The sequence below is a fragment of the Triticum urartu genome, chromosome 1, assembly GCF_003073215.2.
Source record: "Triticum urartu cultivar G1812 chromosome 1, Tu2.1, whole genome shotgun sequence".
Taxonomy (NCBI): Eukaryota; Viridiplantae; Streptophyta; class Magnoliopsida; order Poales; family Poaceae; genus Triticum; species Triticum urartu.
Genome location: NC_053022.1, coordinates 514953271 through 514969643, shown reverse-complemented (window position 1 = coordinate 514969643; position 16373 = coordinate 514953271). Strand labels below are relative to the sequence as shown.

Genomic DNA, 16373 nt, shown 5'->3' with positions numbered 1-16373 from the left:
GATGAGAAGCGGAAGATGGACGCCGGTGGCGGTTGCAGAGCTATCGCTGTTACTGGTAGCTCTAGTAGGTAGAAGTCGAGCTCCTGGAGCTTATCCAGGGCAGGGGATTTGATCCAGGCTTCCATGGCAGCGGCTTGGTCCGAGAGGTAGCGCGCTGGGAGACAGAGACGGTGAACTAGTCCCTCGTGGGCGGCGAGGATGGTGCCGGGGAGGACACCATTGTGATTGGTGGGGAGGCCACATAAGTCGAGGTTAAGAGGGGCGGTGCGCTATAGATGGCGCCATCGAGAGGCGAGCGTTTGAGTGCGGGCGCCGTTCTTGGTGGGAAGGAGGGAGATGATCTCGCCGAGGATTGCGTCAGGGAGATCACTGATGCGGTCAGCAATACTTGTTGGTCTTCCACAGCTTCGAACGGTGGTACTTGCCTTTTTCCGGCGGCCGGCTCCGTGGTCAGCGCGCCGCCGCGGAGGGAGGGAGGGACGTGCCGTTCGCTGCGTAGTCTCCGGCTTCAACTTTACTTTTTGTAGTGCAGGGCCGGGACTTCATCTGCTACCACGCGACGGGCCGGGCTGAGCTCTTTGCCGACATTTTATCAGTCCACCCGTTTTCCTTGCCAGTTTTCACGGCCCATGTGTCGCGACACGTTAGGCCCCATTTGGAACGACGTGTGTCTCCGTAGTTACTTTCAGTTCTTTACCCCTAAAAAAAAGTTACTTTCAGTTTTGATTTACCATCCGGAGACACTGTGGTGAGTGGAAGGAGCCCCTGAATCCGAAAATAAATGCTGCCGAGCCTGCTCCACCAAAACACCGGGAATGCCCACCAGAAAACGCCGTGAAGAACTGAAGATCAATGTTGGTGTTCAAGCTAGCTACGTGCTCATTTTTACTGAGCCGAGTGTTTTCAATGTACACAAGCCAGCCACGCATGTGTCGGCTGAGTTGGGTGCAGGTTTAGTCAGTGTATTTAGCTTGAGTAGTTATATGCCTGAATATTTCCAACCGTCTACGTAGCATGTCTCTATCTCTATTCAGAAAAAAGAAGAAGAGGAAAAACTAGTTTTCCTTGTGTAAACTTTCTGCAGTCAGAACTGGAAATGAGAAGATGAAACCATGGAGTTTAGCTGCTAAAGTAACTTGAACGATGCTCAGCTGGAAAATCAAAATGAGCCCCGCAGTCTGAATATAACTGACATCACCAGGCATGGCTGATGGCTTCACAAGTAGCTAGTTTTTAACCATCACACTGTTGTGTTGTGATAGTACAAACTTAGCAACAGTACAGACACGAGACCTAATAAAGTTACTTTGGGCAAAACACGAAACGAGAATAACCATCTCCACGATTACAAAACCCAGTTAAAAAACATGGTTCCACACACCCTAGTTATCGAATCTGAAGTTGTGAGCGATTGATAATTAATTACCACAACACTCCCAGCTTTAGCAGCGAACCTAGATGATGGAAAGAGCAAGAGAAGTTTTCCTCTATGCAAAACTCAGATGGATACAATATTCAGTGACACCTCGGTGCTTCCCGATGACATTGAGAAGACACTGTACAATATTCACTGTGAATGGAATAATTTGAGCAGTGTTCCAGTGGACAATCAAAATGAGCACCCCCAGAAAATATAGCTGATCTCCGTTTCGAAAAAAAAGAAAGAAAATATAGCTGACTCCAGCCATTGTTGTTTGGTCCTGATTTCTTTTAGTGTTTAAATAACACAAAGTTCAGGGACAACACAAGGTTAGAAAGACTAGCTAAGTTTGGACCAAAACAGAGTGAGATATGCAAGAATAACTCCACCAGGGGCCAGGCCGACTTTCATCATCTATATACATGTGAAGGGATCACAAAAATCCAAATCACCGAGATCAATGATACTCGAAACATCATGGTGACAATCTGCTGTGAAACAGTACAAACATGAGAAATGAGATAGGTAAGAATAACCAACTCCGCAATTACCAAACCAAGGTTTTCAACATTGTACATGCCTTCATAAAATTTACCTTGTCAATCAAACAACATGGTTCAAAACACCCAACGTTGGACAGTGGAAAGAACAACAGAAATTTTCCTTTATGCAAACTCAGATAGATACTTTCAGAGTCTTCTTCTTGCATATAAGAATGCAACTCGAAGCAAGCTCGCAATAGACATTGAGAAGACACTGTACAATCTTCACTGCAAATGAAACAGTTTGGGAGGTGTACCCGTGGACAATCAAAATGGGCACCCGCAGATGATATCTTCATGATATAGCTGACTCTGGCCATCGTCGTTTGGTCCTGTTTTCTTTTAGTATTTAAATAACATAAAGTTAAGGGATGGATAACACAAGGTTAGAAAGACTACAGGTACAAGAAAACTAACCAAGCTTGGGCAAAACCACAGAATGAGATACGCAAGAATAACTCAACCAGGAGCCAGGCCCACTCTCAACATCTACATGTGAATGGATCAACCAAATCCAAATCACTGAGGTCAACGGTGCTCGAAACATCATTGTGAGAACCTGTTGTAACACAGAGCTGAGCACCTCTAGAAACCCTTTTCTCCATCTGAAGCATCCTACATTGTTCTGCGAAAAATCCGTCATTGTAATCCCTGGAATCAACCTCAAGTCGGATGGACTCTAGCAGTTTCGCATTCAGTATGAAGAATGTGACAAAGTTAACTTGTGCCTGGATGCCTCGGTAATGCCCTAGCACTAAGGTCTTCAAACGAATGTCCTGAGATGTGATAAAATTCCGGTGTTTATGACGCCAGAAATTTGTTCCTGCTGGTGAATCTGTCTGAATCTGAATAGACAGGAGAAATCACAAACTTCAGAACTCCAAGTAGATCAAAAGAGCGTCCAGACAGCAAACACTACCACTTTATAGAGTATGAATGCAAACCATTACCTTCATATACAACTTCTCCAGGCATACAAAGCATTTCATCAACTCAATAACCATATCCAGATTAAAATTCATATGGACAGCCAAGATCTTGACAGTACGCACCACCATTGTCAGGCTAACAACGCACAATCTCTTCATCATGCATGAAACACAATATTAAGAGATAAGTAAGTACAGATGACATGTAAGATTTCGGCATAAAAAATGTAATAAGAGGTATAAAGGACATGACATAGCTACCTGAATAACTGTGGAGCCAAACATGATTTTGGAGTCCGGTGAATCCTGAGAAATGTAACCCAAGGTCGCCAGTCTAGGTGCGGAGATTACTGACACTCGCATTCTCATATCCATTCTCAGACAGAGCAATCTTTCAAGTGAAGGAGCATCCTGAATGATGAGTTCTACAAACCTAGAATGAACGCCTATACTTTTAAGGATAGGGGAGTTGATCCTGAGACCACGGATGTCAAAACTAGTCCTGAGCAACAAGCTTTCCAGGGCAGGGCAGCCGGAGGTGATGATGCTCTGCAGCGAGCCCTCCGAGATTTTGACCTCCACGAGCGCAAGCTTCTTGAGCAGGGGAAACTGAAGCGTCTCCACAGTATTGTCCGGGAGATGGCACTGACTGATGGTGGCAACGCGGAGAGTGGACGAGAACCTGAAGATGGACGCCGGCGGTGGTTGCAGCAGCTGTAACCTTGAGAACGAAAATCTGTATGTTATTGGCAGCTCTAGGTAGAACTCGAGCTCCTGGAGCTTGTCCAGGGAGGGGGAGCGGAGCCAGGTGCCTGCCACATCGGCTCTGTACTGGAGGAGGAGCGACGGGAGGCAGAGGCGGTGGACGGGGCCCCCGTGGGCGGAGAGTATGGCGCCGGGGAAGTTGCCGGAGAGGCCCCGGCAGTCGAGGTTGAGAGGGGAGGCGCGCCAGAGGTGGCGCCACCGGGACGCGAGGGCTTGAGTGCGGGCGCCGTCCTTGGTGGGGAGGAGGAAGATTATCTCGCCGAGGACCGCGTCGGGAAGATCGCTGATGCGGTCCGGCGACCCCTCGCCGCCATCTCTCCCAGCTCCCGGCGGCGGGTGTTGGGTTCTCCCCGCGGTCGTGGCTTCCAGATCGGTCGTCTCCGCTGGACCTGGCGTCGATTGGTGGATGTCGGGTGGCGCGGGTCTCATCCTCTTGGTACTCCGGCCGGTCGGCTCCATCTCCGGCCAGCGCCGCCGGTGTGCGTGGTGGCTGCAGCCTGCAGAGGGGAGACTGTGCCCTTTTTGCTGCGAAGTCTCCGGCTTCCTTTTTTTCTTTTAAATCCGACTTCAACTTTTGGCGTAGTGCTCCATTCCAACCGGGCCACACGGCGGGCCGGGCCGAGCTCTCTGCCAGCCTTTAGCAGTCCATTTAAACGGGCCATTAATAGCTCAAAAAAATACTACCGGATTAAGGATGGCAATGGGTAGGGTATGGGACGGGTAGAGCAATACCATACCCATACCCGTGTAGTCAATGGGTATAAAATTCTACCCATACCCATACCCATGGGTATGATACTTTACCTGTATCTATACCCGACAGGTACCCATACCCATTGGGTACCCAACGGGCAGTTCAAATAGTACAGAAGCTATTCACAATTTTACATTCATATAGCACATTTGACAAAAAAACATTAATCTCAACTCAATAACAAATAGCTGAGTAGATGAAAATTATCTCAATTTAAATTGACAATTGATAACAACTTTAACATAGATTCATAAGCTCACAACACAACTTTAACATATGTACACTTGTGATTGTGAATCACGGATAAGACTCACATGTCAGTATAAAATGAGTAGGGTATGAGTATATCCATGGGTAAAAGGCTATACCCGTTCCCTACCCATGACTTAACGAGTAGGGTATAGGTACTACCCGTGGGTATAAAGTTGCGCCCATACCCTACCCATGTAGGTACAGTACCCGCTAGTACCCGTACCCATAGGTAAAATTGCCATCCTTATACCGGATCATGCAAATTTGACTAGCTAAACGTCCGCAAACAGGGAAGCTGCTATATGACGCTGTAGCAACACGGTTCGCACGAAGTGAAAATCCCTCGAAAAGAGAAGCGCGCTCGCTAGGAATGGAACACCGCCAGCCCTTCCGCTGTTAAATACAGAGCGCTAGCCAATTGCGCTAACCAGTGTTGTTTCTCTAATAGGTAGCCTGAAACTCTAAAGAACAAACAACAGCGCCGGATCTGCAACATTTTTTGAAATAACTGGGTCACAGTAGCGTTTGGCCAATGTAGCAAACCGATTTTTATTTTGAACAAAAAAAGGGAAAACCCCAAAAAAATTATTTTTTGAACGAAATTTGAATATGAGAACTTTTCTGAAATTCAACATATAATTATTTTTTGAAATAACAAATTTGTAAACAGTAAAAGTTTATAAAAAATTCTAAGAAATTTTAAATAAACATCAACTTTAAAAAAATCCCGGACAATTTTCAATAATGCATACAATTTTTCAATTTACGAATAAATTGAAATCAAGAACAGATTCTGAAATTCAAAAAAAATGAAAAGGTTGGCCTTTTGCAAAAATGTGAACATTTTTTTAATTATATGAACAAGTTTTTAAAAAATGCAAAGATTTTCTTAAATTTTGAACAAGTATATGAATTCCAAAACATTCTTTAAAAAATAAAAAAACATTAAAAAGAAACAAAAATACATAAAAAAAGAAAAAGGGGAAAGCTAAATACCGATAAAAATGGTTCACAAACCTCCTAGAAGGTTCCCAACACCAGGAACGCTGGAACGCCTTAACTGGCCGGCCGAGCTCACCACTCGATCGCCAACTCCTGTGCGGAGGCTCGACAATGTGATGCAGAATGTGTCATATAGGGTTTTCCGGCGAACAGTGTAGGCCCGCCCCTATTTGCAAACCCTCAAATTCATACGAACCTTGCAACATTCGTTTCATCATACATAGTACAGTACATGAACTAATGAAACAAAAGCTAATAAAAACAAGCAAAGTACCCTAATCTATTGTGGTCATCTGAGATGTTGAGAGCTAATAAAAACAAGTAAACTACCCTAATCTATTCTCATCATTGGAGATGTTGATGAGTTCTTGGCCGGACGGGTCGGCCTCATGGTCATTGGCAGTGGAGCGAACCACTGACTCCTCTTCTTCGGCATTGACGTCCGCGAAGAGCTGCTCCCGCTTCATGTCGGTGAGGTCGATAAGGCGGTGGCTTGTCGTGACCTCTTGCTCGGATTGGGTTGAGTCGAACGGTGCCGCCGCCTCCATGCGAAAGCCGCCAGGCTCAACCTCCATGACCGATGCCTCCTTCGCCTCCTCCTCCTCCTTCGGTACATCTGCATGCTTTGTCGCAATTTGAGCGGCGAGGCATGCCTCCTCGGCAGCGCGACGCCTTTTGGAGGCACATCTCAACGGTGATCTTCACAGGGCACTCTTGCGTGAGCATCTTGTAGCAGGTTATTTTCTCCCAGACCATGGCGACGGCGAGGTAGGGGCAGAATGGGAAGCGAACGGGGGGAGTGGTGGCGGCGCAGACGTAAGGGGGTAGGGAAATGAGGCGTCTAGGGTTTCCCTCATTGTCTGGCTTAAATAGTCGGATCCGGAAAAAAAAATCATATTTCAAAGAATTCTTAATTTTTGTTACACATGTTCATATGGACATTCGAACTATGTCTGATTCTGTGATGCCATTGCCATGTACTAATAGTTCACTAGCTCAGCTCAAACCTTGGCAACATCATGTAACAACTCATGCAGAAAGATCTCGCGTCATTCTGAACTGCCACAAACATGACATTTCTCACGGAAACAGGGAGTCTGAATCCTAAAAGAACAACATAAATTTGACACGATGAAACTACAGCCAAGGAAATTCATCGACAGAAAGAAAAGAAAAAGATACAGCCCCAGAAATCCAGAGTTCTGGTTTACAAGTTTTCTACCAAGAGGATCGATGCGCAATAGCACGTCCCATTGCACACAGTTGTATTACCAGAAACGAACCAACATATAACCATTTTAACTAGGTCAACATTTCCCCCTTATGCCACTTTGACGGTCAGTACCAGAATACAATCTCGATCAGTTCAGTAATATTCATAGAAGCTCGATCCTTCTCCACAGAAGCATACGGTATTATACAAGCCGCACTAAAAATGAAATGATTTGAGTGAAGTTCCAGTGGGAAATAAAAAAAAGGTATTTATCATTCATGCCACTAGTTGTGTCCCACTACTCAGTTTTGCCATTAGAAATTACAGCTACTCAAAAATGCCATCGATTCGTGAGATGCTTACTCAAAAATACCCTTAGATATCTCAAAAATGCCATAATTCTGGTAGATGTTTGCTCAAAATGTCATTAGACATTGTTATTTTCACGTCAAACACATTGACCATGTTATATGACAAAAGTAAGTCTAGGCCCACATGCCAGTTCTCTCTATCTCACAATGATAAGTGTGGCCCCACTTGCCAGGAGTAACCAAGCGAATAATTTTACAGGGGAAAAAGAACGCTGTTGGGAACAAGTGGGCCCCACACTTTATTGTAGTGAGATAGAGAAAGAGCTCGCATGTTGATTCGTAGGTATTTATGTCATTATAACATGGCAAAAGAGATTTGAGATCACAATAATGGTGTCTAGTGGCATTTTTGAGCATGTTTCTAACGAAGCGATGGCATTTTTGAGCAGTTGAAGTTCCTAGTGGCAAAACTGAGTAGTGGGACACAACTGGTGGCATAAATGATAAAAACCCTAAAAATAAACACCTCCAGAAGTTATCTCTGGACACACACAAGCCATTGTTGTTTAGTCCGGAATCTTTTCAGTGCAATTGCTCCACAAATGGCTTGTTTAAATATCACAACGTCTTAGAATAGGACAATTTTAGAAACACTACAAAAACGAAAACTAATCGAGTTTGGACAGAACACAAAATGAGATAGGCCAAGGATAACTCCGCAGGTGGCTAGCCAAACATACATCTCAACAATCAACATCCACATGCGAAGGGATCGGCTGAATCTAAATCACCGACATGCATGAGATGTGGAGCATCATGGTCACAAGGTGTTTTGAAGCAAAGTCGAGCACCTCTAGAAGCCCTCTTCTCCATCTGAAGCACACTATGTTGTTCTGCGAAATACCTCTCATTGAAATCCCTGGAACCAACCTCGAGTCTGATGGACTCTAGCACTTTTGCATTCAGTACAAAGAATGTGACGAAGTCGACACGTGCCCGGATGCCTTGATAATATCCCAGAAATATCGTCTTCAAACGAATATCATGAGAAGTGAGAAAATTTTGGTGTTTACGACGCCACGAGTTTGCTACTCCTGTTGTAGATTTCCGAATCTGAACAGGCAGGAAACATCAACCACTTCAGAACTACAAGTAGATCAAAAGAGAAACCGGACACCAACACATATATGGAGATTAAAAGCATCACCTTCATATACAAATTTTCCAAGCATGGAAAGCATCTCATCAAGTCAATAACCATATGGAGATTAAAATTTGAATGGATAGCTAAGGTCTTGACAGTACACACCACAGCTGCCAGACTATCAATGCGTAGATCCTATATCAAGCATGGAAGGCGACATTAGGACATTAATAAGTACAAGGTGATATGTAGCTTCTCTACTCACCAAAAATGTAGCTTAAAAACCTTGAAAAGGCAATGCAGAGCACAAACCTACCTGAATAGATGTGGAGCCAAAGGTCATTTTGGAGTCTGCGTATTTAGAAATGTAACCCAAAGTCTCTAGTTTAGGTGCCGAGATTACTGTCAGTCGCATTTTCATATGAAGTATAAGATTAAGCAGCCTTTCAAGTGAAGGGGCATCCACAATGATGAGCTCTACAAACCTGGAAAAAACACCTATAATTTTAAGGGTAGGGGAGTTGATCCTGAGACCACAGATATGGAAACTTCCACAAGTGTCAAGCAGCAAGCTTTCCAGTGCAGGGCAGCCGGAGGTGATAAGGCTGGCCAGCGAGCCCTCTGAGATTTTGACCTCCACAAGTTCAAGTTTCTGGAGCTGGGGAAATCGAAGCGTTTCGACGGCATTGTCAGGGATATGGCACTGGGAGATGGTGGCGGTGCGGAGAGTGGCCGAGAACCGGAAGATGGACGCGGGTGGCGAATGCATAAAGCTTCCATATCTTATTGGTGTATCTAGGTAGAACTCGAGCACCTGGAGACTGTCAAGGGTGGGCGATCGGAGCTAGACATCCACGGCAGCGGCTCGGTCCCGGAGGTGGCGACACGGGAGGCAGAGGCGGTGAACCGGGCCCGTATGGGCGGAGAGAAAGGCTCCGAGGAGATTGCCATTATCATCGGCAGGAAGATCATGACAGTCGAGATTGAGAGGGGCAGTGCGCCATAGATGACGCCACCGAGATGTGAGGGTTTGGGTGCGGGCACCCTCCTTGGTTGGGAGGAGCGAGATGATCTCACCAAGAATGTCATCCGGGAGGCGGCTAATGCGGTCCAGCGACTCTTCGTCGTCCTCTTCCTCCGCTCCGGACGTCGCCTCTTCGTGGATCTGCGGCGCCGTTAGTTGCACCCTCTTGACACCAGGGCCGCCCGATTGCATCGCCATTTGTTGGTAGCGCCGCCGCTCTGCGCGGTGGAAGTGGGAGAGAGGGACGCCGCGCGCACTCTGCACTCTTTTTTTTGAGGGGCAAAAGGGATTTTATTCATTAATAACATAGTGCGGAATACAAACGATATTGGGTGTAATCCCTAACCACAAGTGGCGGCCGACTGCCAGAGAAGTAGCAGCCTTAACCAAAGCATGAGCTTCATAGTTCGACTCACAAAATTCGAAAGAAAACTTAACAAACTCAAGATCATTCACCCGATCCTTTATCTCGTGCAAGACCGGACCATACACAGGCACTCCCCCCTAGTTGATGTTGTTCAAAACCTCTAGGCAGTCCGAGGCCACCTGAACTCTCCGCAAATTCAGATCTTTGGCTAGCGCTAAAGCTTCATTGCATGCTTGTGCTTCCAGACTTGGTGGATCCACTAGGCCATCGAAAACAATTGCAGACGCTCCCAAAAAAGCTCCCGTTTCATCTCTGCATATAACAGCCGCTGCTCCTCGTGCTCCATTCCTCGAGACCCCACCATCTACATTCATCTTCGCGTTACCAGTGGCCGGTTTTAGCCATCTGCTTGTCCTCTTGGTGCGCTCTATGGTCGTAGCTGCGTTCCTCCCGCGGGCAGAGGCTATATTCAGATCCTCAAGATAGCGGTTTATAAAGCTCATTGTGCTCAAAGGGCTCTAAAATTCCCCATCGTGAATCGCTCATCTTCGTGCCCACCATATAGCCCACATGGTTACCAACACCCGAGCTAGTTCCTGTTGATTCAAAGCCTCAAACAAACGAAAAAGCCATAGTCACGCGTCTTGTATCCGGGTTGATATCACATGCTCCAGGGTGTCCTCATCTACCAAGGCCCAGACACACCTCGCCATCCGACACTCAAAAAGTGAATGCCTCCATGTATCTTCGGCTGAATTACAGATTGAGCACACGTTTGTATCCGCCATCTTCCGTTCATGCCTCGTCGTTCCAGTCGGTAGCGATGTATGTGCCAATCGCCATGTAAACACTCGCACATTGGCTGGAACTTTAACCTTCCACAAATACGACCATGATTTCTTGTCTGCCTCTGGATTGGAATGTCCTGTTCGCTGCTCCAACCATGCCTCCCGCTGCTCCCGTATGCCAGTAATCATCCTGTATGCCGACCGGACGGAAAACACCCCTCGTTTGTCGTAATGCCAGGACCAGTAATCATCCTATACACGAGAGCTTAGCGGAATGTTTTTGATGACATCAACATCAGGACCGACAAAATGATCATACAACTTCTGAACATTCCATGTCTTCGACGCACTGTCGATCAATTCGGACACCATCTGTGGCGGGTTTTGTGATATAGCTCAGAGTGGCCGAAGCTTAAAATCCCTTGGTAGCCAATTATCATGCCAGATCCACGTCTCCTGCCCCGTGCCAATCCGCTTTATCAAGCCCAAATTGAGCACATCTCTTCCTTCCAACAAGGCTCTCCATACTTGCGACGGGTTCGAACCAATGCTTGCTGCTAATATGTCACTATCCGGGTGATACCTTGCTTTGATAATACGAGCACTTAGAGAATTTGGCTCTTGCATTAATCTCCAGACTTGCCTTGCGAGAAGTGCCAAGTTAAAAAGTTCTATGTCGCGAAAACCCATGTCACCCATATACTTAAATGTTGACATCGTCCTCCATGAGACCCAAGCCGTCTTCCTCTCCCCCCTCTTACTACCCCACCAAAATTTCCTCAAAAGACCGTTGATGTGTTCACAAAGCCCACGAGGTAGTTTAAAGCATGACATGGAATAAGTCGGGATGGCTTGGGCTACCGACTTGATCAAAACCTCTTTGCCTCCTGCCGACAAGCACTTCTCCATCCACCCCTAGGCATGCTTCCACACCCTATCTTTCAGGTATTTGAAGCACCCCTCTTTTGATCTTCCAACGTCCGAAGGCAAGCCAAGGTACTTTTCTGACAGAGACTCATTATGAACATTGAGAACATTCTTCACCTCCCCCCGGGTAGTTTCCGACACCCCTTTACTGAAATAGATTGAGGATTTATCCATGTTGATTCTTTGGCCCGATGCGTTGCAATATATGTGCAGCAACTCATTAACTTGGTTTGCTGCCGTGCTGTTTGCCTCAAAAAACAGAAGAATGTCGTCAGCGAACAGTAGGTGATTCACCTCCGGGCCTGACGGGGCAACTTTGATGCCTCTAACTCCCTCCGCCCCTTTAAGCAAGCAAGATAATCCCTCGGCCGCCAACAGGAAAAGGTAAGGGCTAATCGGGTCTCCTTGTCTCACCCCACGGGAAGGCCTGAAAGAGTCTAAAACTCCGCCATTAAACAATACTGAGAAAGATACTGAAGTGACGCACCTCATTACTATTTCCGTGAAGCGAGGGCTTATGCCAAGTTTGAGCATCACAAACCTAAGGTATGACCATTCCAATCGATCATACGCTTTCATCATGTCCAGCTTCAAAGCACAAAATCTGTTTCCCTTAACTCTCCTTGTTTTCATATAGTGTAAACACTCATAGGCAGTTATAAAGTTATCAGTGATGAGACGACCTGGAATGAAGGCCGATTGCTCCTCGGAGATGACCTCAGGAAGAATTAGTTTCAGCCTGTTTGCTAAGGCCTTTGAAGCAATCTTGAAGATCACATTAAAAAGACTTATCGGCCGGAACTGTCCTAAAAGTTTTGGACTTGTTATCTTGGGAATCATCACAATGAACGTACTATTGATATCTTCCGGTGAGTCCTCTCCATTCAGCACTCGAATGATCATACTAGTTACCTCATGACCACAAAGCTCCCAATGACGCTGGAAAAAATGTGTTGGGAAACCGTCGGGCCCCGGGGCTTTGGTGGGAAACATTTGAAACAAAGCATTCTTCACCTCCTCATTGCTATATGCTTTGTTCAAGGCCGCATTCATTGCTCCATCAACCCTTGTAGGTATGTGGGAGAGGACCTCTTCCATCCCAATGGTGCCCTCAGATGCATAAAGGTTCGAATAAAAGCTGCTGGCCATCTGCGCCATCTCTTCCGGATCACTAGTCAGCGAGCCATCCTCCTTCTGAAGCTGTATAATTTTGTTCTTTGCCCTCCTCGCACTTGCTTTTTTCTGAAAAAACTGTGTATTACTATCTCCCTCTGTCAGCCATTGAATCCTGGATCGTTGACGCATCATAATTTCCTCCCTTATTGACATCTCAATTATTCTGTCATGCACTTGTTTCTCTTCTTGGCCGGGACCAACCCGAGATGGATCGGCCCGAAGAACAGAAAGTTTCAGCTGCAGCAACCTTAGCTCTTGCCTGACAGAGCAGAACGTGTTTCTGCCCCATCTTCGCAGTGCATTGGCCATCACCGACAATTTACCAGCCATCGCTGAGACCGACATTGCCGGCCCTTCTGACCTCCATATATCCTCAAGCGCCTTCCCAAACCTCCTATCCGTCTCCCAGGCAACCTCGTATCTGAACGGCTTCCTCAGATTATATCAGACTGCATTATGCTCAATATCATTGGATGGTAGTATAGGGCAATGGTCTGACTTCGCCACTGTTAAATGTTCCAATGAAGCAAAGGGGAACATGGCCGACCACGACGGGGTCGCAAGGGCACGGTCCAGCCGCACCCTACAGAAATCACCGCCCGCAGTTCTCTTCTCAAAAGTCCAGTCGAGTCCTTTATACCCAATATCAGCTAGGCCACATAGATCAACCGCTTCTCGAAATCCCGCCATCTGAGAACTATCGCGTTCATTTGGTCCCCATTGTTCTTCCGGTCGTAATATTTCATTGAAGTCGCCCATACAAATCCACGGGAGAGTGCTCTCTCCCCTTAGCCTGATCATAGTCTCCCATGTATTGTAACGAAGGCTCCTGTTTGCCTCCCCATAGAAACAGGATAGGCGCTGTCGGTGTCAAAACCGGCGGATCTCGGGTAGGGGGTCCCGAACTGTGCGTCTAGGCCGGATGGTAACAGGAGACAAGGGACACAATGTTTTACCCAGGTTCGGGCCCTCTTGATGGAGGTAAAAACCCTACGTCCTGCTTGATTAATATTGATGATATGGGTAGTACAAGAGTAGATCTACCACGAGATCAAGGAGGCTAAACCCTAAAAGTTAGCCTATGGTATGATTGTTGTATGATGAAGTTGTCCTACGGACTAAAACCCTCCGGTTTATATAGACATCGGAGAGGGTTAGAGTTACACAAAGTCGGTTACAATGGTAGGAGATCTTGAATATCCGCATCGCCAAGCTTGCCTTCCATGCCAAGGAAAGTCCCATCCGGACACGGGACGGAGTCTTCAATCTTGTATCTTCATAGTCCTGGAGTTCGGCTGAAGGTATAGTCCGGCTACCCGAACACCCCCTAATCCAGGACTCCCTCAGTAGCCCCTGAACCAGGCTTCAATGACGACGAGCCCGGCGCGCAGATTGTCTTCAGCATTGCAAGGCGGGTTCCTCCTCCAAATTCTTCATAAAAGTTTGTAAACACCAAGAGTAGTGTCCGGCTCTGCAAAATAAGCTTCCACGTATTGCCACAGAGAGAATAATATTAACACAAATCTAATCTGCTGACGTATTCCGCAGCGTGACATCACACTATGGCCAAGCCTTTATTCGAATCGTTTTCACTTCTCCACCTCAGCGTGTTTTGCAAGGCGGTTTCCTTGGCACGTCTTGTCAAAGCAGAGATCGTGTCCCCTTTGTTTACGGGATTCTCGTTAATACGGACGTGGGTAACCCAACCGCGCAACTTATCACGGCGCTTGGGAGGCAAGCGAGTTTTACTAGGCTGGTGGGGACGCATAGTCGCATCCGCCCATATAAGGGGATAAGGATCCACCTTTTTACCTACGCCTTCTTCCTCCTTTGCCTATCCATCTTTTGTGCACCCGAGCTCCAGTGCCCAAGCCCGCACTTCCTACCTCAACCCTCTCCAACAATGTCCGGAGCGGGAGGCAAGTGGATGGTCTCCTCCGTCACGGAGGGCCATGTCAAAAGGTTAAGGAAGGCCGGATACTTGTCCAAAGACATCGCGCACCGGCTTCCTGAGGAGGGGCAGCTTCTCCCCACCCCAAGGCCCCATGAGAGGGTAGTATTTCTTCCCCACTTCCTCCGCGGACTGGGTTTTCCTCTCCACCCATTTGTCCGCGGGCTCATGTTCTACTATGGCCTAGATTTCCACGATCTGGCCTCGAACTTCATCCTCAATATCTCGGTGTTTATCGTTGTGTGCGAGGCTTTCCTCTACATTCGCCCCCATTTCGGCCTCTGGCTCAAGACCTTCAACGTCAAGCCAAAGGTGGTGCGCGGCAACCAGGCGGAGTGCGGAGGTACCATGGCGGGCAAAATTACCAACGTCCTATGGCCCGAGGGCTCCTTTGTGGAGACCTTGAAGGGGTGGCAGTCAGGGTGGTTTTACATCACCGAGCCATGCGATCCAAAGTGGATTGCAGCCCCCGAATTCCGATCCGGACCCCCTACGCGGCTCACGTCCTGGAAGGAGACGAGCTTGTCGTGGGGCGACGAAGAAGAGTTGACCGGACTACAAAAATGCATCCAGTCCCTGGTGAACAAGCAGCTCAAGCTTGTCAACGTAATCCAGGTCATGCTCGTCCGCCGGATCCTTCCGTGTCAAGAACGGGACTTCAATTTGTGGGAGTTCAACCCGGCGCAGCACCGAACTCTGAGCAGGCTCTTCGACACGACGTACGAAGATGTCTGGAGGGGGCTAACCAAAGGCGCCGAGGCTCCCACATCCGCCTCTGAAGACCGCGGATTCAGCTCGCAGCGTCCTGCTGGCGAGGTAAGATATTTCCATCTTTTACAGGATGTTAAGTTTTTTCATAGTTTGACTCTATGCGGGATCTAAACTCCCTCACCTTTGACAGGATTAGCGGGAGAAGTCCAGACAGATTAACTGTCCGGCTCCCTTGCCCGAAGACCCAGCCCCTGCTCTCCTAGAGAAGCTGCTGGTTCCGGCACCTTATGTGGTGCCGGAGAAGAAGGCCAAGAAGAAGAAGGCCACGGGGACTCGAAAGAGTTCCCGGCATATGGTGGTGTCGGACTCGTCGTCCGACGAGTCCGAGGCGCACTCCTCCCATGAAAACGAGGAGGAGGAAGAAGAAACCTCTCCCCCTCTAGCGGGGGGAGGAGAGAAGAGGAAGGCCGCCCCAATAGGGGAAGCCGAGGGGTCCAAGAAGAGGAAAACGCCTCCGTCGGACTACGTCCCCGACGCCGACGAGGACGAAGAGGAGTGGCCGGACAGGGCCAAGCGTCCGGCGAGATCGTAAGTGTTCGGATACCAGAGTAACTCGTGATATTCCTTTTGTTGCACAGCTTTCCCTAATGTCGGATATAATCATGCAGTCCGCCCAAGGACGGGCTCGACGAGTCGTCGAGTGGCTCCCTGGATTCATCGGACGTGAATTCAGTTCCACCTACTGCTTCCCCCTGTGCTGCGGATGACGCCGAAGTGGCGTCGCGACAAGCTCTGGGGCGAGAGGAGGTGGTCCAGGAGGAGCCGCGAGGCGACCTCCCGGACTCCAGGAGTGAAGGGGACAAGACCCCCCTGGGCTCCAAGTCCGGCTTTAAGCCGGACACTGTGCCGGAATCATCAACGGTTCCGGACCGCGGTAGGCGAACTCCTGCCAAGAGGAGCAAGCCTACTGAGCCGGCGTCCTCCGTCCAGCCGGAGGTGCCGGACAATCTGCTGGAGGAGTTTAAGGGCGCCTCCATCGACGAGGAGCACCGTGCCATCATGAGTACGGTGATCCAGAAGGTTCGGTTCGCCAAAAG

General features: G+C 47.9%; 1 protein-coding gene across 3 annotated transcripts; it reads right to left on the bottom strand.

Moving 5' to 3' along the window:
• Positions 1-1154: 1154 nt before the first annotated feature.
• Positions 1155-4202, bottom strand: LOC125524470 (F-box/LRR-repeat protein 13-like). Of its 3 annotated transcripts, none has more exons than XM_048689530.1 (5): positions 3153-4202; positions 2913-3044; positions 2380-2807; positions 2016-2301; positions 1155-1911 (listed from the first exon to the last, which is right to left on the bottom strand). In XM_048689530.1, the coding sequence occupies exons 1-3, from the start codon at positions 4113-4115 to the stop codon at positions 2445-2447; spliced, it is 1458 nt and encodes a 485-aa protein (XP_048545487.1). In that variant the 5' UTR covers positions 4116-4202; the 3' UTR covers positions 1155-1911; positions 2016-2301; positions 2380-2444. The 3 variants fall into 3 exon arrangements, with proteins under 3 accessions (XP_048545487.1, XP_048545483.1, XP_048545492.1); XM_048689526.1 differs by having other exon boundaries at positions 1155-1908; XM_048689535.1 differs by having other exon boundaries at positions 1155-1908; positions 2016-2294.
• Between the last annotated feature and the right edge of the window lie 12171 nt (positions 4203-16373).

Coding starts and splice junctions, on each gene's coding strand:
- LOC125524470 (XM_048689530.1), bottom strand. CDS start 4,115: ATGGAGCCGACCGGCCGGAGTACCAAGAGGATGAGACCCGCGCCACCC. Junction 3,045..3,152: donor TTGGCTCCACAGTTATTCAG/GTAGCTATGTCA, acceptor TGCATGATGAAG/AGATTGTGCGTTGTTAGCCT. Junction 2,808..2,912: donor TGGAGAAGTTGTATATGAAG/GTAATGGTTTGC, acceptor CTGTCTATTCAG/ATTCAGACAGATTCACCAGC.